The 24,493-nt window shown below is 45.0% G+C and overlaps 1 protein-coding gene across 3 annotated transcripts in view; it reads right to left on the bottom strand.

The window, feature by feature from the left end:
• LOC141069428 (S-adenosyl-L-methionine-dependent tRNA 4-demethylwyosine synthase TYW1-like) overlaps positions 1-24,493 on the bottom strand; it is a 452,148-nt gene that overhangs the window by 365,539 nt on the left and 62,116 nt on the right. For all 3 annotated transcript variants that reach the window (XM_073558957.1, XM_073558955.1, XM_073558956.1), the window contains exon 7: positions 23,457-23,576. In XM_073558957.1, the coding sequence (XP_073415058.1) occupies positions 23,457-23,576 (120 nt within the window). The remainder of the gene's footprint in view (positions 1-23,456; positions 23,577-24,493) is intronic.

Raw genomic sequence — 24,493 nt, 5'->3', positions numbered from 1 at the left:
GGTCTCAGCCAGAGGGGCCACCGAGAATGCAGACAACATGGGCCCCAAGTCATTTCCCAGCAAGAAGTCTGCAGGCAAATCCTCCATCAAGCCAACCTCAACAAGGCCATCCCCGACTCCCCAGTTCAGGTGAATCCTGGCAGTAGTCGATGTATAGCTCCCCCTGCTACACGGACTGCCACTGTCCGGTCCGTCTTCTCTTGGTCCTGGACGAGATGAGGCTTCACAATGGTCAAAGTTGCTCCGGAATCTTAGTCCCTGGATACGTTTCCCATTAACCCACACGACCTGTCGATGCTGTTGTCGATTATCTGCCCGGGCTGCCTGCATGGGGTCTACTTCATGCAGCAATTCCTCCATCTCTTCCACCCCTTGGTTAGTCGTAGCCCCCAATGCCGGGTCAGCTTCGCCTTGGTAGCAGTGTACAGCAACCCAGCTGAAGGTAGCTGTTCCCGCCTTTGGCCACCGGGTATGCCGAGTCCGGTTGGGGCATTGTCTTTGCAGGTGGCCCAGATGACGGCAGGTGTGGCATCGCGCCCCAGGGGGACTGTGGTAGGCCGGGTTTCTAGCTGGTCCCCCTACAATCTTCGGTGGTTTGGGGTCCTCCAGGTCCATGGGCGGGCCCCTAGTGACCACCTTTGATACGGAGAACTGCGGCCTCCTGGCATCATGATGTTCATCGGCCAGACGAGCGGCTTCCTCAAGTGTCGTTGGCCGCCTGTCCCGAAGCCATTCCTGTGTCTCGGGGTTTAGTCCATTAAAGAATCGTTCTAACAGGAAGAGCTGGAGGACGTCCTCTTTAGTGGTTGCTTGGCTCCCTTGTACCCACTGTAGCAGTGACCGCCGTAATTTACAGACCCATTCAGCGTGGGTATCGGTTACGCGTTTTATAAGTCCGCGGAACTTTTGGCGATAGGCCTCTGGTGTCAGCGCATACCGGGCCAAGATCACTTCTTTGATCCGCTCATAGTCCATACAGTCCTTATCAGGTACCGTGCGACAGGCGCCGCTGCCCGGCCTGTCAGCTTGCTGGCCAGAATCTGAAACCGTTCCTCCGGCTTCACTTGATGAAGGGCACACTGCCACTCAAAGTCCTGCAGAAAGCCATCAATGTCTTCCTCTGCCTCCCCCAACTGTCGGAAGGCATTATACTGGATCTTTTTGTGGCTTACTGTTGAAGGTACCTGGTCGAAGGCCAGAGCTCCCCCTGCTCACTGGCTCTCCTCTCTCCCCTCTGCCATCTCCATCTTGGCTAACTCTATCCTGGTCCGCTCAGCCATCTTTTCCTTATCAGTACGCACATCAGCCATCACCTCTCGTATGATCTCTACCGCAGGGTTTGGGCCATAGAACGCCAGTCTGTTCTTTACCTCCCTCTGGAATTCGGTCTCCTCCACGTTCACATTGGGGGGCGCTGCACTGTCGTGTTCCATGATGGCTGCTATCAAATCCGCTTTTGTTTTGTTGCTGGCGATCAACCCTCGGGCTTCCACCAGATCTTTTAATGTAGTCCTCTTTAACTTTTGGTAGTTATTTTCCATTCATTCCTTTTCTCCTGTAGAAGGGGTATCAAATCCCGCTGTCTGCCACCAGTGTAACGGGGTCTACCAAGCTGGGGTACCTCTTTCAGTACCACCCCGTGTTTTCGGAGGTCCGCTCTGCGTTGGCTGGAGTCTGATTGAATGACACTGGCTGGAATCCCTGGGTTACATGGGCGCATATAAAAGATCACTGCTTCTCCATGTATTTCCAGTCTGACAACACTTAACTCACAGGACACAGAATATATCACACAGATACAGAGGGCAGGCCAATAAAAAAGCGGCAGGCCAGACTTGCATTACAAAAGCCGCAGGTGGCCGGAGCCTGCCGATGTTTACTGTGGAAATTACAAAGGTGGGGGGAGGGCGGACAAAAGGGGAATGATGATGCATTAGGGACATGCATCTCACATAGAACCTATTATCCATACATATAACTGCACGACATATTCTGGGTGCCAAGTGGTTCTGTAACACGTAACAATTAGTAATTGACAGGCGTTTTATAGACGCTTCTCCATTACCAAGCCGTGGGCATGATGTCATCTTACAATAGAAAGGTGACATCAACCACACAACTATTACCCCACTTGCCACCACGACTGGGCAAGTGGGAAGAGCCAGGCAAAGCGCTAGAATTGGCGCTTCTAATCATCTAATAGATGTGCCTTTTCTGGGCAGCTGCGGGCTGCTATTTTTAGGCTGGGGGGTCAAAGTCCATGGACCCATGCCAGCCTGAGAATACCAGCCCCCAGCTGTGAGCTTTAGCAGGGCTGGTTCTAAAAAAAAATAGGGGACCAGCACGCCGTTTTTTTTTTAACCTTTTAAATAATTTAAAAAAAATAAAAAAAAAAAACCACCCGTGGGGACCCCTCTATTCTTGACAACCAACTTTGCTGAAGCTGACAGCTGAGGGTTGCAGCCCCCAGCTGTGAGTTTTGCCTGGCTGGTTATGAAAAATAAGGGGGAATAAACGCCGGTTTTAATTATTTTTTCTTTACAGCACCAGAACGGCAGATGAAAACTCCCATCCACCGCTACTGCTCTCGCTGTTATTAGTGGCTGTAGGTGTCGGATGATGGGAGCAGTTGTCCCATAAGCTGACACCAGTGACCGGAGGTAAACTTTATACCTCCAATCACAGCTAAGCGCTCTTGCTGTCTTCTGACAGCGTGGGAACCATGGCTCTCTGATCGGCGGGAAAATCATGACACACATGACAGCGTGTCAAACACTGCATTGTCAGGCCCACCATTCAAGTGAATGGTGTTCAAGTCTGCTCTGCTGGATGACAGGCTGTATGGATGCATCATGCAGCCTGCCATCTAGAGTTAGCAGAGCCGAGTGAGAGGTCACATCCGGCTGTCCTTGACTTTTCTGCGGTAAATACGCTGCAAAAAAAGTCAACCTACGTATTTGCAGCGTTTTTTTAACCATCCATTCAAGTCAATGGGTGAAAAATGCTGCTAAAACGCTGAAGGACGTTTAAAAAAAAAAAAAAAAAAAAACTGCAAAGCACAAAATCCTGAAGGCAAAAAAACAATGTATGTGTATGAGATTACTGAAATCTCATAGGCTTTGCTGGTACTGTAAAAAGCAGCTGAAAATTAGCATAAAAAAAACGCCCAGTGTGAACATACCCTGAATACTCAAAACTTGGTTCTGATGATGTATTAATGCAAGTACACAGAAGAAAAGGAACGTTCCAGCTGATAAAATTTCTTGCTTTATTGAAAAATTAAAATGCAATACAGCGGCTTTCTCCTCATGAATAAATGGATGTGCAGTGAGGCACTGAGACACCAGCTACACGTTTCGATCCTACTTGGATCTTTATCACAGCTGCAAATTACTAACGCAAACCTTATTCCTAGTACTGACCAATGAGAACTGCAATTCAAGTCACATGTATAAACCAAAGGTCCTGTGAGCATTACTTCAACGCCTATGCTCCATAAGGACCAATGACGATATCACCTCCTATCACATGTTCTAATAGTAAGGTCCTGTGTGCAATTCTCCACATCATTTATTGTGTAACAATAATAAAAACAAATTAGCACATATATATAAATAAATAAAATATAGCAATAACCATCAATAATGATACATAATCTCCGTATAGATTACATTTTCTGTATTACAATTAATGAATTGTTTGATGTGATACGCCTGGATATTACCTGAGTCATTGAATGTTTGTGTTTTTTGTGCAAATCTGCACATTTTGCATCTACTGGAACCGCATCTATAGAAACCAGTGGTTTTTAACCAATTTTGTGAAGATGATGCAGATGTAAAAAAAAAACTGGGAGATACAATATCTCCAATGGTAGGAGCCCGTCTGGCAATGACATTAGTACCAGAATCTATTATTTTTGCTAATGTTTCGTCCTCATAGAGGATAGGTAGGCATTTATAAAAAATGCTCTTAATTTTATTGAATTGCAGACTATATTCAAGACTGACAAATGTTTTTTTATTCATGTCATTCTTTTTTTGTTAACAACATTTTTTGGCTCCAATAAATTTTTTCTGTCCCTATTTTCTGAGATGGTTTTAGCTCTAACATCCAGTTTGCATAGCCCCGTTTCTTTAATTTCTTATGTAGCGCATCAAATTCTTTGTTTTTCACTTGTTTTCCGTACAATTTCTTTTTAGCCTTATATGTTCTCCAATGGGAATAGATCTAATTACATGACTAGGATGTCCACTTCGGGCATGCAATATAGTGTTCCCTGTAATGGGTTTGCAATAAGTATTGTACCCAATTTTTTGTCCCGCATTTCCCCATAGTTCCAAATCTAGAAACGTTATTTGGGTTTTATTTAATTTAGGAGTGAATCTGATATTGTAGGCATTGGAATTAACGTAATCTACAAATGCTGGTATGGTAGATACCCTCATTATTTGGGAGGGCGATGTATCATCGATGTATCTACCATATCAGTGGATGCATTGCACATAGGGATTATTCACTGAATATATAAATTGTTTTTCCTAGAATGCCATGGTGAAATTAGCCAAGGATAGGGAGTACTTCGCTCCCATTGGAACTCCCGACTTCTGTAAATAAATCGTATCGTCAAATGCAAAAAAAATTATGCTTAAGAAAAAAAACACAACCTGCAACAGAAAACTGATCAGATCTTCTGAGTATCCACTGTGACTAAGTAAAAAAATACTTTAACGCTTCCATGGCCAAATTGTGTGGGATGCACGTGTACAGCGATATGACATCGCAACTAAGCCATACATAATTTTCTTGCCATATCTTATCAGAAAAAGTGGCTAAAAAATCCCTAGAGTCTTTAAGGTAACCTGGTAAGCTACGTACCACTGGCTGGAGAAGAGAGTCAGCCCATTCACAAAAGGTGCTCGTTTGAAGATCCTATACCCTATACAATTGGTCTCATAGGGGGGATATCTGCAATTTTATGAATTTTAGGCAGGCCATATATGAATGGCAAGATCGGATTCTGGACTGTTAGATAGTCAGCTTGTTTTTTACTTAATATGCCCATATTAAGACCTTCAATAACTATCTTCAGCTATCTTATTATAGGTTTTGGTTGGATTAGAAATCAATTTTTCATAAACCTCATTATCAGATAAGAGATTTAACATTTGATTTTTATAATCTTCAGCATTAAGGACTACCACCATACCTCCCTTATCACTGCGTTTGATGACTATATCTGTCATATTTTTCAGATCTGTTAATGCAGCTGTTTGTTGAAGTTTTTTTTTAATATAACGAGCATTAGTAGAAATTTCATCTTTAAGTTGTTTTAATTCTCTTTCTAGAACCTCCTGAAATTTATCCATACACTCCCCTCTACTTTGTTTCGGATAAAAATAAGGATTTTTAACATTTAAATGCTGAGACTGATTGACTTTATCTGTGTCACTTACACCATTTTCATATTCTAAAGACTGTAAATTTAAGATAGATAATTGTTCTCTATAATCCAATTTCTGGTAAATGTTCATTTCCTGTGAAATTTCACATTCTATTTTTTCATTTTCAGTCTCAGCAAAAAAGTTTTTTGATTGTAAGATTCCTAATAAATTTATTGAAATCTAAAATTGTCAAAAAGAGGTCAAAATTTTGATCAGGTGCATAATATAATCCTAAGGCTAGAATGTCCAAATTAACTTAATGCAAGTACCCCTTTAAAAAAAAAATTTGGTGGCCTTTGGGTTTGGTTCAGCATAGCAATGTGGCCCTTGGACGAAATAAACACCTCTGTGGTGGAGTGAAAAATCACTTGATGTCCGTTTAGTGCACAGGTAGCTGGGGAGGCCTCAAAACGTTGCAGCATGTGTGGACAGTTTACCATCCCTAACAAAGATTGTGTAGTAGTGTTTCTAAGCTATCATTAAATATTTCTATTTTCAGGTTTGGGACTGGCTCAAGTTATAATGGTGGCTGCCTAATTAGACGAACTTTACCATCCTTGCAGCACATTTGCTTTGACTCAGAAGCCTGGACACTGGATAAATGTCACTTTGGTGCTGCATGTTATACTTTATGGATTATGAAGGTTTATATGTACAAGTTGGAATATTTCTACTAATATAAATGCATTGAAGACAAACATGTCCTTGTTTATACATGAATTAGTACACGTGAGGGCCACCATAAGTCACCTAGGGGCAATCAACGGTCAGGTAGCAGGAGAGCCAACTGCCAAACAACTTACAAGGCACAGTCAGTACTGCACGGTTTGTGTCCATAAATATATCACACTGTGGGCAATAATGACCTTATTTGCTGCACGATGGCTGAATGCCCCACAACACACTTCCATTAATCTAGTGTGCACAAAACGGATTATTAGCAGTCAGCAATATTGATGAAGGCCAGAAATGAAACAACGTTTCAGCAGATCAGAGTAACGCAGTTCTTCGGAAAATAGAAATTCAAACCTCAATGAATTTACACACAGTCATACAAAGATATGGCAGAACGAACACATTGTCTGGTAACATGTGATCTGCAAATACATCAGTAATAATTCAGACTTGGATTACAGAAACATTGGGTTTCCATAGTAACAAAACAATACTTACAAATCAGCCAAAATGATAGCGTGCCTGCTGGAGATGAATTACTGTAAAGAAACCTTTAATGTGAACATAAACATGCTCACGCAAAAAAATACTAAAGACTAGACAATGCCTGCACACTCCATACCCCACCACATGACTACAGCATACAGTGCCCGCACACCCCACCACATGACTTCAGCATACAGTGCCCGCACACCTCACCACATGACTACAGCATACAGTGCCCGCACACCCCACATGACTACAGCATACAGTGCCCGTACACTCCATACCCTACCACATGACTACAGCATACAGTGCGCCCGCACACTCCATACCCTACCACATGACTACAGCATACAGTGCCCGCAGTCTACATCCCACCACATGACTACAGCATACAGTGCCCGCACACTCCATACCCTACCACATGACTACAGCATACAGTGCCCGCACACCCCACCACATGACTACAGTATACAGTGCCCGCACACCTCACCACATGACTACAGCATACAGTGCCCGCACACCCCACATGACTACAGCATACAGTGCCCGTACACTCCATACCCTACCACATGACTACAGCATACAGTGCCCGCACACTCCATACCCTACCACATGACTACAGCATACAGTGCGCCCGCACACTCCATACCCTACCACATGACTACAGCATACAGTGCCCGCAGTCTACATCCCACCACATGACTACAGCATACAGTGCCCGCACACTCCATACCCCACCACATGACTACAGCATACAGTGCCCGCACACCCCACCACATGACTACAGCATACAGTGCCCGCACACCCCACCACATGACTACAGCATACAGTGCCCGCAGTCTACATCCCACCACATGACTACAGCACAGTGCCCGCACACTCCATACCCTACCACATGACTACAGCATACAGTGCCCGCACACCTCACCACATGACTACAGCATACAGTGCCCGCACACCCCACCACATGACTACAGCATACAGTGCCCGCACACTCCATACCCTACCACATGACTACAGCATACAGTGCCCGCACACCCCACCACATGACTACAGCATACAGTGCCCGCAGTCTACATCCCACCACATGACTACAGCACAGTTCCCGCACACTCCATACCCTACCACATGACTACAGCATACAGTGCCCGCACACCTCACCACATGACTACAGCATACAGTGCCCGCACACTCCATACCCTACCACATGACTACAGCATACAGTGCCCGCACACCCCACCACATGACTACAGCATACAGTGCCCGCACACCCCACCACATGACTACAGCATACAGTGCCCGCACACCCCACCACATGACTACAGCATACAGCGCCCGCACACCCCACCACATGACTACAGCATACAGCGCCCGCACACCCTACCACATGACTACAGCATACAGCTCCCGTACACTCCATACCCTACCACATGACAACATACAGCGCCCGCACACTCCATACCCTACCACATGACTACAGCATACAGTGCCCGCACACTCCATACCCTACCACATGACTACAGCATACAGTGCCCGCACACTCCATACCCTACCACATGACTACAGCATACAGTGCCCGCACACTCCATACCCCACCACATGACTACAGCATACAGTGCCCGCACACCCCACCACATGACTACAGCATACAGTGCCCGCACACCCCACCACATGACTACAGCATACAGTGCCCGCACACCCCACCACATGACTACAGCATACAGTGCCCGCACACCCCACCACATGACTACAGCATACAGTGCCCGCACACCCCACCACATGACTACAGCATACAGTGCCCGCACACCCCACCACATGACTACAGCATACAGTGCCCGCACACCCCACCACATGACTACAGCATACAGTGCCCGCACACCCCACCACATGACTACAGCATACAGTGCCCGCACACCCCACCACATGACTACAGCATACAGTGCCCGCACACCCCACCTCATGACTACAGCATACAGTGCCCGCACACCCCACCTCATGACTACAGCATACAGTGCCCGCACACCCCACCTCATGACTACAGCATACAGTGCCCGCACACCCCACCTCATGACTACAGCATACAGTGCCCGCACACCCCACCACATGACTATTGCATACAGTGCCCGCACACTCCACATCCCGCCACATGACTCCAGCATACAGTATCCGCACACTCCACATCCCACATGACTACAGCATACAGTGCCCGCACACTCCGAACCCCACCACATGACTACAGCATACAGTGCCCATACACTCCATACCCCACCACATGACTACAGCATACAGTGCCCATACACGCCATACCCCACCACATGACGCCTACGTAGGTGTCATGGTATAAATCACCCTCCTGCGGGTTGGGTGACCAGGGTCACCGAAATGTCACCCGACCCACAGATATAGGACAACCTGCAGTTAACCTCAGGGGAGGTGGCTTAGCCCCCCTGTGGTTACAAACGTTCTGATAGGCTGTTTCACTTTCAACAGCCAATCAGAACGATTGTAATATTAAACCAATGAAACTTGGTGAAATATTACAATTCAGCAATGGCTAATGCTGCAGTAGCATCAGCCATTGGCTGGAGCTAGGTGACCTGAGTCACCCCCCCCCCCCCCCCAAATCTGATTGGAGCTAGCTAGTCCTCCAATCAGATGTGGAGGGGCGGTGTCAAAGAATGGCTGCCCTCACTCTTCACCCTCATCCCGTCCGTGGAAGGTGAAGAGCGAGGTGCTGCCTGCTGCCCTGACACCCGACAGGTTGCCGCTTGCTGCTGCCGCCGCCGATCTACCCTCTGGTACTGTGCACCACTCCCCTCTGCTGCCTCATTCTACCCATCCTGCCCCAGTAATCACGCCCCCTGCTCCTCTGATCGCCCCCAGTCCTGTAATCACCCCCCTGTTGCTGCCGCCGCTGATCTCCCCTCTGCTGCCTGATTCCACCCCCCCGCCCCACTAATCGCTCACCTGCCGCTGCCGATCTCCCCTCTGCTGTCTGATGCCACCTTCCTGCCCCGGTGATCGCCCCCTCACCCGCCCCAGTGATCACCCCCCTGCTGCTGCTGCTGCCTCCTGCTCCCCCCCCCATGCCTGACAGTCCCCTCCTGCAGTAGAAAGTTTGACCAAACACTCGCACATACACACTAATAAAGTTTAGATTTTTTAGACACGCACAATGTCCCGCTCATCCCAGTCACAAAGGGTCTACTCAGCTGAGAAGGCATATAATAAATTTTATTTCTATAGCTCCAACATATTCCGCAGAACTTTACATTTCAGAGGGGACTTGTACAGACAATAGACATTACAGCATAACAATAAATCACATAGATCAAAACAGATACCAAGAGGAATGAGGGCCCTGCTCGCAAGCTTATAATCTAACTTTATTGCCTCCAAAGCGGATAGTGAGGGAGAGGAGCCCACTTTTCTCTATTCCTCCCACTCTTCCTCCTCCAGCGACACAGACTTACTACCACCAAGATGTCGCAAGACAAGAAATCGTCCAGAGCCCAGGGAGGAAGAGTCGGAGGCCTTGGAGGAAGTCCCACAGCCAAGTATGAGTTTCCCCCAACCTAGTGCTAGTCACGCCCAACCTAGCACTAGTGCCCCCTCCTGGACTCCCATCCCTGAAAATTTTGCTCCACGGATTCCTGATTTAGTTCCCCAACCAGGAATCCAGTTTGAGACTGCCAACTTCAGGGAAGTAGACTTTTTCAAAGTCTATTTCTCAGAGTCAATCGTCAGTCTCATGGTGGAGCAAACAAACTTGTATGCCCTGCAATTCATAATTTTCTACTTAGCGTCCCGTTGACTCTGTAGAAATGATGAAATAATGGGGACTGGGCCTTCACATGGGGATTGTGAAGAAACCAGAAATTCGCCAATACTGGAGTACTGACATTTATCAAACTCCAGTATTTGGCATGGTTATGAGTCGCAGACGTTTTGAGGCGATTCATACGTTTCTCCACTTTAGAGACAACACTGACAGCCATCCCCACGATGACCCGAATTTTGATAGACTGTTGTAAATTCGGCCGGTCTTCGAACACTTCAGCAACAAGTTTGCTGAAGTGTACATTCCCCAAAGGGAAATGTGTGGATGAATCCCTCATCCACTTCAAAAGGGAGGCTTCAGTTCCGTCAGTACCTTCCCAGCAAAAGGGCGAGGTACGGAATAAAACTCTATAAGCTGTGTGAGAATACCTCAGGGTACACTCTCAGCTTTAGTTTACCAAGGGAAGGACACCATGATCCAGCCCCCAGAATGTCCACCTGCTCTGGGGGTGAATGGGAAAATAGTGTGGGATTTGGTCCACCCACTGCTTGATAAAGGTTACCATCTGTATGTTGATAAGTTTTATACAAGTGTCCCACTCTTTCAATCCAGAGGGGTCTCCTCTCCCTTTGTCGCTAATTGAGCAGCCTCTCCGAAAGGGTGAGAGCCGAGCCCAATGTAGCGGCAACATGCTTGTGGTCAAGTTCAAAGACAGAAGAGACGTCTTTTTCTTGACAATTCATGGTCCCGGCACCACGGCCACCACCGTTCGAGGTACCCAAGCACAGGTCCACAAACCGGACTGTGCCCTGGGGTACAATAAACATGGAGGGAGTTGATCTTTCCTCCAGCCCTATAGTGCCATGCGGAAGGCAAAGGTGTGGTATTAAAAAAAAAAAACTAGCTGTGCACATCGTACAAATGGCACTGTATAATGCATACGTGCTATCACGATGTGCAGGCCAGACCAACAACACCTTCATTCAGTTCCAGGAGGCAGTGATAAAGGCCCTGATGTTTGGAGACGAGGACAGAGCTCGCCCCAGCACCCCTGGAACTCAAGTTTCACTTGAAGGGTTAATCTTCTTGAATGTAGTTTTGAGTAGCTTGAGGGGTGCAGTTTTTAGAATGGTGTCACTTTTGGGTATTTTCTGCCATATAGACCCCCTCAAAGTGGCTTCAAATGTGCGGTGGTCCCTAAAAAAATGGTTTTGTAAATTGTTGTAAAAATGAGAAATCGATGGTCAGCTTTTAACCCTTATAACTTACTAACAAAAAAAATGTTGTTTCCAAAATTGTGCTGATGTTAAGTAGACATGTGGGAAATGTTATTTATTAACCATTTTGTGTCACATAACTCTGTTTTAACAGAATAAAAATTCAAAATTTTAAAGTTGCAAAATTTTCAAAATTTTCGCCAAATTTCCATTTTTTTTCACAAACGCAAAAGTTATCGACCTAAATTTACCACTAACATGAAGACCAATATGTCACGAAAAAATCTCAGAATCGCTAGGATCCGTTAAAGCGTTCCCGAGTTATTACCTCATAAAGGGCCTGGCCATTAAGGTCAAAATAGGCTTGGTCATGAAGGGGTTAAAGGCAGGGGTACTATAACTGATGATACCATTGGATAGTAAGCCTGTCCTGTATTTGCATTAGGACAATACAATAACAGACACGATAACACCTACACCCAGAAGAACTGGCAAGTCCTCTGGGAAATCCAGGAGATGCCCCATCTGTAATAAGTTACCAGAGGCATGGGCTAAACAGCTATGTGAAGCATGCACCCTTAAAGTCTTCAAGGGCGAGCAGCCTTCCTTTCCGACAGAAATGCACGCCATGGTTAGAGAGGAGGTCCAGGCTTCCATCTCGGGCCTCTTCTCAGTCGAATCACCCCAACAGGGTCCCCGACCCAAGAGACCAATATGGGAAATGGAACAATCCTCAGATGATGAGGCTCAGTCCATAAGCTCAGACTTTGAGGAAGAAGGGGAGATTACCTCGCATCTTCTGAGGTGGACAAGAGGTACCTCTTTTCTTCAGATGACACAGATGAGCTACTGCAAGCTGTTAGGAGCACAATGCAGATATAGGAATCCCAAAAACCTCAGTCAGTACAAGACAATGTTTGGAGGCCAGAGGTCAGACACATCGTGCTTTTCCTGGAAATGACCTGACCACATCCGGGCAATAATTATGGAGTTGGAGGATGCCAAAAAGCGTTTGGTCATCCCTCGGGATTTCAAGCTCAGTCTACCATTTGACCCGGACAATATAAAGACCAGGGGCGAGATCCCAAAAATTGATGTTACGGTAGCCAGAGTATCAAAAAAGACTTCAATTCCCTTTGAAGATTTGTTAAGCCTCAGCGAGCCTATGGACACAAAAGCAGATGGACTCCTTAGGCTGTGTTCACACACAGCGTTTTTTTTTTTGTTTGTTTTTTTTTTGTTTTTGTTTTTAACGGATTTGCCAATAAATCCACTATAAAAATGCTAAAAATAAGCTTCCCATTCATTTCTATGCATTTTGCAATTTCTGTGCATACTGATGCGTTTACCGCGAAAAAACCGCTTCGTGGTAAAAAACGCAGCATGCTCATTAATTTCGCAGATTTTTCCGCATTTCTGGGTAGTTCTGTGTGTCAGGAACCGCGTGGAAAAAAACCCCATAAAAATCGCTAGTTTTTTGCGCAAAAACGAGCAGGAAAACGCGCAGAAAAAAAACCCGCGGTTTCTAGTAAGGGAGTCAGGTTTTTAAGCAGAAATTTTCTGCTACGTGTGCACATAGCCTTGAGAGTGCATCAGCGGCAATCATGAAAACTAATATTGCTGTCATGTCAGTGGCCAGATCCATGCACTTATGGATCAACCAACTGGAGGATCAATTAAAAGGGAAAACTTCTAGGAATACCATGTTCAAAGATCTTTACCTGTTAAAACTCGCCATGGGGCTCTTGGCAGATGCCTCGGCAGAATCTGTGCGGTTTCCTGCCCGGAACAACTCTTTATCTAACGTGGCTCGTAGAGACAAGTGGATGAAGACCTGGTCGGGTGATTACCAGGCCAAGAATAAACTGTGTGCCAAACCATTTTCAGGTTTATGGGTGTTTGGGCCAGTTCTAGATAATATACTAGAAAATGCCACTGACAAAAAGAAAGTTTTTCCTGAGGAGAAAACAAGTAGATACTACCCTTTTTAGAGGACCCACCCCCTCCCAGAGTCAGGAATATCAGGGAAAAGGGGAAGCTAGTCGGTGGGACAACCCTAGAGGGGGTAAAAGTAGAGCCCCACCATCGCGCTTTGGGTCCAGTTCAAAGAAATGGAGGCAAGGACGCCATGACAGTAGGGGGCTGCCTCGGGGAATTCTTATATTCATGGAGACTCATCTCCCAAAATCAGTGGGTCATAAACACCATTTCTCAGGGCTACACCTTAGAATTTGTCAGACCCCCCCCCCCCCCAGGTTTGTGGTGACAGATCCGCAAACCAGAACCGTTGCCTACCCTGCAGGGACAGATGTAAAAGACCTCTTAAAAGCAGGATTGGAGGTCCCAGTTACCCAACCAGAAGTGGGTCAGGGACATTACTCAACCCTGTTTACAATAAAGAAAATAAGAAAAAAAAAAAAAAAACAAATCGGGAGAATACCATCATAAATCTGAAGCCTTTAAAATGAGTGGATAACATACAAAAGGTTCAGAATGGTGTCTCACCATTCCCCTCATAGATAAGAACAGGCTTATGTGCACAATAGAACTAAAGAGTGCATACAACCACATTCCAATTCACCCTAGCTCTCAAAAATACCTACGGTTCGCTCTAAAGATAAGAAACAAGTGCTACCACTTGAGGAAGAAGGGGAGATTACCTCGGTACCTCCTGAGAGTTTTGCGCTCTTCCTTTCGGTCTTTCTTTGCCACCTCGGGTACTTAAAAAACGGGTCGCCAAGATGGTGGCCTACCTGAGACAGAGGGACGTGGTCATTGTCCCGTACTTGGATGATTTTCTACCGATATACGGTTCAGAAGCAGAACTAGAAGAGAAGCTCAATCTAGTGATCTCTACCTTAGAAGACTTATGTTGGATCATAAACCGAGAAAAGTAAGACCTACTACCTGGAAACAAGAAGAAGTTTCTAGTGGTTATTCTGAATTCCAGACAGAGTCTCGCATATACCAGAGGAGAAGCAAGAAGTGGTGAATAATAAGATCAGGTTACTCCTTCAAAATCGGGTTTCCATAAGGACGGCAATGAGAGTCTTTGGAACACTAACAGCCTGCATATCGTGCGTGCATTGGGGTCAGTTCCAAAGAATGGGACTACAGAGAGAAATCCATGCAACCTGGGACAGAAGTCAGATATCCTTGGACAAAGATATCCATCTATCCCCAACATTAAAATAGTCACTAAAATGGTGGACCGTTTCCAGGAACATCACGAATAGAGTTCCTTGGACATTGTCACCCTGCCTAACAATCGTCACGGGTGTAAGCAGGAAAGGACGGAGAACCCATCTAGAAGGAATGTATTTCCAGGGAATTTGGTCTCCAGACATCAAGATCCAGTCCTCAAACGTTACTGGCAGTTTGGGAGACCCTGAAGCGGAATCACACCTGCTTGTAAGGTCGACATATAAAAATTGTGCCGGACAACATGACGGCGGTGTCATTTCTTAGTCACCAAGGAGGCCCATGACACTGGGCTTTTCAGGATCTGTCCACAAGGATATTTATTTGCCTGGGCAGAAAAAAAGTCTGGTCAATATCAGCAGTTCATCTACAAGGATCCAGGAACACAATTGACAATTACATGAGCAGACGGAAGATACTGTTACGCCAAAGGAGGCGAGTACCAAGAGTGGACCCTCTGTGCCGTGGTACCAAACCTCCCGAGTGAGCGAACCAGATGGGACAAACCCCTATACAGGGATCGTTAGGGGCAGGCTCAGGGACCTCAGGTACCACGACAGCCGAAGCCAAAGGTCGGATCAATAGGAAGATACACCAATGTAGACGAGAATGAAGGAGCTGGGAGAAGAGACGGATAAGACAGGAGCAGGTGCAGGAGGACTGAGAGGAAGGAGACACGGAGAGGAGTGGGTCCGGAGGCTGAAGGTACTTTGAGATGGAGGGAGAACAGAGGACCAACAGGATGGAGGGCAGGAGCAGGCACTGCAGACACAGGGAAACGCGCAGTAAGAGAAAAGACACAGTACAAGTAAACCAGAACAATACCAAAAAAGGGGCCCAAGTACAGGTACAGAGCATACACAATAATCAGGCACCTCCACTAAGGGAGGGCGACCTGAAATACCTTGTGCCTGTCCCCCATTGGACAGGCAGTGCATCCCGTTCAGGTCACCTTGCCGGCTAAAGGACCCAAGAGTTCACACGGCCGGAGCCTAAGGAGACCGCTCGCGTGGCCGACGGCACAGGAAGGACGCGCCGAGGAGCCCGCGCAGCTGCAAGTCAGACCGCCGGAGCGAGGAGGCGGCGGCTGAACGGGAGCAGCGGCAGATGCTACCCCGGCAGCAGAGGACTGGGTAAGTACAGGGCTAACAGATACAGTCCACCGAGTGGGAACCGAGTGGAGAGATATTCAGTTATCTGTGTCGTCAGCGGGAAACCTCCCCACCACCCCCATCTGGACTCCTTCGCACCCAGAAGAGAGTGCCAAATTCCGAAGGTTCTACTCTCTCAATTCGGCAGACAACCCGGGGAGGGATCGATACCTTAAACCAAGTATGGGAAAAACAGCTCTTGTATACCTTTCCCTCCTGGGGAGATCCGCTCCTGCTACCAGAGATGGAAGACCTACTTTCTCAGGGACCAGTTCTTCATGCAGATCCAAAGAGTCTTCAGTTATTAGAGTGGATCCTGAAAGGAAGATCTTAAGAGCTAAGGGTCTCTCCGACCAGGTGACATCCACTATCCAGGCCAGCCGTAAACCCGTCAATTGCGCAATTTACAATAAGATCTGGAAGAGGTTTTGTCTGGAATGTGGTAACACTTCCCGGCCTGACATCCCAAAGTTGCTGGATTTTCTCCAAGCATGATTTAATAAAGGGTTTAAGGCCAAGCATGCTGAAGGTGCAGATGGCGGCCCTGACTATTTTCTTCGATTTCCCCCCTGGCATCTCACCCATGGGTAGCAGGTTTTTCTAGCCAAAGATTAAGACCCACAATAAGGAAATCAGTCCCTCCGTGGGATTTAAATCTAGTCCTCACCGCCCTATGTAGGCCTTGAGCCAGGGGAAAATATTAATATTGCGAAGCTCACACGCAGGACAGTCTTCTTGGTGGCAATCACTTCAGCTAAAAGACTGGGAGAAATTCAGGCTCTTTCAGTCCAGAACCCTTATATTCAGATTTTTGATGAACGTATAATTCTAAGACTTAACCCCATTTTTCAGCTAAAGTGTTTTTTTCTCAGAACTTAAAATCAGGAGATAACACTCCCCTCCTTCTGCCAGGCCCCGAAAAACCTTAAAGAGAAATTCTTCCAGTCTTTGGATGTTAGGCAGGTAGTCATTCACTATCTGGAAGCTACTCACGAATGAAGACAGGACACTAATCTGTTTGTCCAGTATGCAGGAAAAAAAGCATCAAAAACTTCTTTAACTAGATGTATAATGACCACCATCTCCCTAGCATACGAGACCGAGAAATTGCCCGTTCCCGAAGGCCTCAGGACAGGACCCATGCCACCATAGCGTTAGCAACATCATGGGCCGAAAAGCCAGGGACCTCGGTAGATCAGATTTGTAGAGCAGCTACATGGTCTAGCTTGAACACATTTTGTAGACAATAAAAGCTATTTACCTTTGCGGGTAGTCAGATGGCCTTTGGCCGGAAGGTTCTGCAGGCAGTAGTCCCACCCTAGTGCTGTAGTACTTTGGTTTTCTCCATGGTGTGGTCAGGAGGGACGCCCTGAAAAAACGGGGATTAAACCTACCAGTAATATGGTTTCCAGGAGTCCATCCTGACAGCACTGGTAATGCTCTCCCTTAATTTTTGTATTGATGATGATTAACTTGTACAGAATTTCAATAAATAAGAATTGCATCCATCCTGGTGTGGTACTTGGAAAATCACTGGGGAGTGTGGGTGGGAGGGGTCTTTTAATCTCTCGTGTGTTTCCTGCCCCTATAAGGATGGAAGGACAACCTCCATGGAGCTGTAAGGAGGGACGTCTTGGAAATAAGTTTTATTATACACACCTGCAATGTGGTACAGTCCGATGGGCGTCGCTGTTCTTGGTTCGGCGACTCCCATCTTCTAATTATCGCCACCCACCTGCTTGCTTCTTGTGGATAACGCAACCCTGCATCATATACAGTTTCTCCAGCATCTTGCTCCTGCGCAGGCGTACTTCTCAGCCCTGTAGAGGGCAGAGCAAAGTACTGCAGTGCGCAGGTGCCGGAAAAAGTCAAAGAGCCTCTGCACCTGCGCACTGCAGTACTTTGCTCTGCCCTCAACAGGGCAGAGAAGTACGCCTGGGCAGGAGCGCGATGCCGGGGAACCGGCGGGCTGTGGTCCAGTAAATACTTTTCATGGGTAAGCACTTGGCGCATATTTTGCGAATATTTTTTGTGTTACTTTATCTATGCCAGCTCCATTTTGGATGAATGTGTAATACTTTACTGGCATGATATCTTTTATTGTATCCCCATGAATGTATACATACTTTCTGGCACCTTAGCACTTTATGTGAATTTATAACTTGTGACCAGGGCTGTGGAGTCGGAGTCGGAGTCGTGGAGTCGGAGTCGGAGTCGGTGCTCATTTTGGTGGAGTCGGAGTTGGAGTCGGTATAAAATGGACCGACTCAGACTCCTAAAATATATAATAAATTGGGTACAGTAATTCAATGCAGGATGTGCTGAATATTTTTTCATAGGAGTTTGGGAAAGTTATGAAATGTCCTATAAATGGCTGTTCTATTCCTGATCTAAGGCTACATTCACACACAGCGTTTTTCCTGTGTTTTTTGAGGATACGTTTTTCAGCTGCAAAAGCAGATCATCTTTTTAAAAAACTGCATCACCTGAAAGGTTTTTGAGCTCATAGATAATGTTTTCAATAGCAAAAGCAGATTAGAAATCTGCTCTATCTATCCATTTATCCATATCTGTCTATCCATATCGTATCTGTACCAAAAAGAATGAAAACCGGGTAGTACACCAATATATATTCTGATCTAAATATCTTGATTATTGGATCATAAAAATGATTAAATGTCTGAGGTTCACATTGTAATACAATAAATTTTTCACTTAAATATAAGCAATATGTGTGGGAGTCGGAGTCGGAGTCGTGGAGTCGGAGTCGGTGTAAGGGAAATTGAGGAGTCTGAGTCGGAGTCACAGGTTTGGCTTACCGACTCCACAGCCCTGCTTGTGACCGTCGCAATCACTACCTGATCCTTTGTTTATTTTGCGTATTGTTATCTATTTTGGCATATATGTTTAATAAATTTATATCATTTATACAATATGGACTATATACTCCTTTGTGATTCTATTAGTTTTCAGGCTCTAGTTTGGAGTGTCCTTTAGGGAACCTAATATGACTGAATATGGCAGCTGGTCAAATTGGTATCCCTTATACTGCTTTGCCTTGCTTGGTTTGTATTTAACTAGTAGCAGTCACAGAAGTGTCCTGTGTTGCTGGCCACTTGGGAACATGACACCCCATGTTCTTCGGGCAGTAAAATCCATGGGAGATACGGCGTTCCGCGACCCCAAACATTCTATTACTCCAGAACGCAGCGTTCCATAATATTGTGGTAGTTTCCCTGTGCACGTGGTAGCTCTGCCTCCAAGGCCACGACAATGACGGCACTTGCGACCTGAATAGCGTAGCACTGGTCCTGATCCATTCCCTAATGGGAGCACAGAACCACAATTCCTAACAAATAGCCACATTACTTTATTTATGGCCATTTGTGTAGTGCATCAATAAAAATGTCCTGATTTTAAGATCACAATGGCCAAAATAAAACTTAATACAAAGTATTCACCAAACGCACAGTCAGTTCCCTATGTTACGCATCTCTCTCTATATTTCTATCTCGAGTTATTTCCAAGGATTCCACTCATACATGCTATGTGTCAGGAATAAGCAGTATCCATCATGCAGCATAAGATTGTTTAGCCAGGGAAGTGGATGTTTGTGCTCAACTTTCACAATATTTTTTTTAATGTAAACTATATGCATCAGTAAAATGGTGGTAGAGGAGTCTTTTCAAATTTTGTTTGTTTAGTTTTCCTAAAATAGTATTGCGGAGATTTGGGCTTTTGACATTTATATTTAAAAATTCTTCTTCAACAACAGAGTTTTAACAGAGGTTCTACTCTGGGGTCAAATGTATTTTTCACCTTTATGGTGTTGCCCAATAATAAGGCAGTCATACATGGGGATGATGGGGGGGGGGGGGGAAGCAAACACTCCCAGAGAAGGTCAAACAAACTCCATTTCAACTTGATATTGCTTGGTCACGCCGACAACTCCTCACTCCTAGTGATTATCATTGGAGTAGCGTTTCTCACATTTCAGACATCTGGTCTCACTACAGGCACCTGCCCCAGAGAAGAATCTCTTATCACTGCCCTTAGTTAAAGAGGAAACTTGCATATATACTTAAAAATCCGATATTTCCATAATGATGTGGAGAAAAACAAACACTCAATCAACCCTCCTGTCCCTTTTTACTCTGACTTTTGTGCCTAGATATGAAGCCTGAACATTTAATTCTCCAACAATAGTGAACAGAAGCAGTGTCTGAACCAAATGTCTGTGTCACTGACAGCATCTGATCCATTTTTGCCTACCACTATACAGGTAATTTTTAGGTTGCTCCATGGATCTCCATCTACAGTAGCATGCAACAGTGTTGGGCACTCCTGCTTAAAATTACTGTTGTTCGAACAATTAAGCAAGGTGAAGATTAAATGATCTCTAAGGGCCTAAAGTTAAACATGTAATGTTTTTACATTTTAAAAATTATAAAAAAAAAAATAAAAAATAAAAAATGGGCCAATGCAAAGTTTGGGCACCCTTGGAGATGTGTGCTGATAACTCTGAACAAGGTTTCAAACCTTAATTAGCCTATTGGGGTTATGGCTCGTTCACCATCAACGATAAGAAAGGCCAAGTGAATTAAATTTCCCAGCTTTTTAAAAACTCTGCTTCCTCTAACGTGTGCCAAAAATAGCAACCATGGTTCTTCTAAGCAGTTGCCTAGCACTATGAAAAAGGTGGAGGTCCACAAAGCAGGAGAAGGCTATAAAAAGATTGCAAAGCATTTTTAAGCTGCCCTTTTCTCAGTTTGAAATGTAATAAAGAAATGGCAGTTTACAGGAACAGTGGAGGTCAATATAACGTCTAGAAGACAAAACAAAATTTCAGGGAGAGTTGCTCCTAGGATTGTTAAAGAGGCAAAATCAGAACCACTGCTTGACTTCAAAAGACCTTTAGATTTAGCAGACCCTAGAGTTGCGATACATTGTTCTAGCAGGCACCTGCACAAATCTGGCCTTCATAAAAGAGTCATCAGAAAAAATCCTCTCCTGAGTCCTCACCATAAAATACAGCTTCAGAAGTATGCAAACAAACATCTAAACAGGCCTGATGCATTCTGGAAACAAGTCATTTGGATTGATAAGGTTAAAATAGAACTCTTTGGCCACAAGGATCAAAAGGTATGAGTAGGGGAAAAAAAAAGGGCACAATATTGCAGGAAAAAGGGTTGTGTTGCAGCCAATGGCACGGGTCAACTTTTCACAGGTAGAAGATATAATGGGTTCAAAGAAATTTCAACTAATTCTTGATGCAAACATAACACCATCTCTAAAAAAGCTGAAGTTGAAAAGTGAATGGCTTCTTAAAATGGATAATGATCCTAAACATACACACGTCAAAATACATGATATACTAACTCAAAAGGTGCAAGCTGAATGTTTTTACAATGGCTCTCACAGTCCACTGATCTGAACATCAATGAAAATCTGTGGCTAAACCTCAAAATATCAGTGCATGCAAGATGACCGAGGAATCTCACAGAACTGGAACAATTTTCCAATGAAGAATGGATGAAAATCCCTCAAACAATTGAAAGACTCTTGGCTGGCTACAAAAAGCGTTTAAAAACTGTGATACTTGCACATTGGGGTGCTAACCATGCCGGGTGCCCCAACTTTTGAACGAGCCAATTTACCGTTTTGTAATTATTAAAATGTAAAAAACTTACAATTTTTTTTTTTGCCTAAAATACAAAAGAATTGTGTCATCTAACTTTAGGCCTGTTAGAGATCATTTAATCTTCAACTTGCTTAACTCTGCAATATAAGTAATTTTGACCAGGGGTGCTTCAACTTTTATATGCCACTGTATAGCAATAGAACTGAAGTCGCACCAGTGGTACAAATAGAGGGTGCGGATCCCGAGACAGTGAACCAATGTCCCCAAGCTGTAATACGGGTTTGCGTGGGTTTCCTCTGGGTGCTCAGATTTTCTCACAGATGCCAAAGACATACTGATAGGGAATCTAGATTGTGAGCCCCAATGGGGACAGCGATGATAATGACAGTAAAGCTGTGGAATTAATGGCGCTTTATAAGCGAGTAAAAAGTAATCCATAAAAAGGCTGAATTTCAAGCAAAAGGCTGACCTTATTCGCAAACAAATACTGAGCCTCTACAAGCTTCTATCCAAGTATGGTTACCTATGTGTTTATAAAACTTACATTAATGTAACATATACCATTACACTGTGATGAATGTATACATTTATATTGTACAGCTTTTACATTTTGGTGAACAGGAAAAACTATTCTGCTATGGCACACTAATAACGAGCACAATTATGTGTCAGAAGATGATGAAATGTTTGAAGCATAGTAATTCATTTCATTGCTGGCAGTTTTAGATTGGGCCAATCACAGCTTGTGAGCAATGCAGTCATCTGCTACAGTCAGGCATTGCAGCAGGCAGTTACTACAAGTCTGGCGACATCTAGTGGTCAAAAATAAATACAACAGACAATCCTGGATTCAAAAAGAAGGAAGTAGTGAGGCATTCAATGTTTAAACTATATTCTACACTTTGCATTATGTACTCCCACCTCGAATGGTGCTAGAAAAGTGATTCGGTAAGGCCCCGTCACACACAGCTATCTCGCCAGCGAGATCGCTGATTTTGTGAAGCTACAGCGATCTCGCCAGCGAGATCGCTGTGACGGGGATCAGCGACCAGCCCCCCTGCCGGGTATCGCTGATCGTGCTCTATCGGCCTGGGCCATTTTTTGATCGCTGGTCTCCCGCTGGCCAGCACGCATCGCTGCGTGTGGCAGCGAGACCAGCGACGCTGATTTCTAGTGTAAACATCGGGTATCCAGGAGCCGCGGCTCTTGGATACCCGCTGTTTACCTTGGAAACCGGCGTACACGCTGGTTTCCAAGATAAACAGCGGGTATCCAGGAGCCGCGGCTCCTGAATACCCGATGTTTACATTAGAAACCAGCTTGCTCGCTAGTCCTGATTGCTATGTGACAGCTCACCAGCCCCAACGATGTCCCAGCGATCCCATCCATGTTGGATCGTTGGTGGGATTGCTGGGACATCATTATGTGTAACGGGGCCTGTAGTTTGCGTTTGGTTTGTTTTTTTATAGAATTAAAAAAGAAAAAGCATGGTATTAAACAATTAAAGAGGACAGTATCAGCTAATCATGGAATTCAATGAACTTCAATAAACAAACACGTTGTAGGATACTGAATGTGTTGCACTTATCCCCTCCGTTATCTCATCGATAGCCCAGGAAGACCCCCACCAGCTGCCAGCTCTACATGTGACCACTACAGACAAACAGAACGTACTTACTGGAATCACCGGAGAAAATACTATCAATACAAGAAAGTATTTTTACCTATAGCTGCATAGGAAGACCACATAATAACATTGCTATATACCATTTTTAGAGGAGCTAACATTCACCTTACACAGAATGCCAGTCAGCACTATACAGGCTCTTATGGCATATTACACCTATCAGTGACACATACTTTTGCTTTTTTTATGCTGCTCATGGCCATTCCCAAATCTTCCACATCTATGAGACCACCACTTCCTGATTCAGTCTCTCCTTCAGATTCTGATTCGCTGGTAGTTTCATACAGTTCTTCCTGTAGTGGGAAAAAAAACCAAAAAAAACATTCGTGTTAAAGAAGTTTTACAAGAAAATAAAAAATATAATGTAAATCACATACACATCCATTTACACACACTACCATATATATAGATTCAGCAATAGGTTCACATTTCTGTAAACACTAGTCTCATCTTGCGGGCAACGATTAGGCCATTTAAAATGGCTGCGCTATGGAATCCCACCTTCAAAATATGCAGTCTCCATCAGACTCCATTTTATGCTTTTGATTTCCCAACCCCCTTTTAACTTTTTTTTTTTTTTTTTAATATTTTTGGGAAAAGTAGCAGTATGAGGACTCCATTTTTTGAAGGACGAGTTGTAGTATTTGGAGGCAACATTCACTTTACTACACAATGTACTGAAAAAGGGAAAAAAAAATCCAAATGGGTTGACTAGTGAAAAAAACATGGATTTTTGTGATAAACTCACCGTAAAATACTTTTCTCCGAGACGCTCATTGGGGGACACAGGTACTGTGGGTGTATGCTACTACTGCCAGGAGGCTGACAATAAGTGGATGAAAAAAAGATTAGCTCCTCCTCCGTATACACCCTCGCCTCGATTGCAGGCAGAATCAGTTCAGTGCAAAAGCAGTAGGAGATCTACAAGACAAAATCAGCCTCAATGTAGGTAACATGTCTAGAAAAAACCCACCTGGTATCACAAATACCTATTAATAAACAAAAAGGGGCCAATTGGCAAACAGGGTGGGTGCTGTGTCCCCATATGAGCGCCTCGGAGAAAAGGATTTTACGGTGCGTTTTAATCACAAAAATCCATGTTTCTCCTTCGCCTCACTGGGGGACACAGGTACTGTGGGACGTCCTAAAGCAGTCCCTGGGTGGGAGTTGACTCACCGGTTCAAGCTACACGCACCTACTGTGTAAGGTT

The sequence above is a fragment of the Dendrobates tinctorius genome, unplaced genomic scaffold, assembly GCF_039654945.1.
Source record: "Dendrobates tinctorius isolate UK_male_01 unplaced genomic scaffold, ASM3965494v1 ptg000263l, whole genome shotgun sequence".
Lineage (NCBI taxonomy): Eukaryota > Metazoa > Chordata > Amphibia > Anura > Dendrobatidae > Dendrobates > Dendrobates tinctorius.
This window is presented reverse-complemented; position numbering and strand designations above follow the sequence as displayed.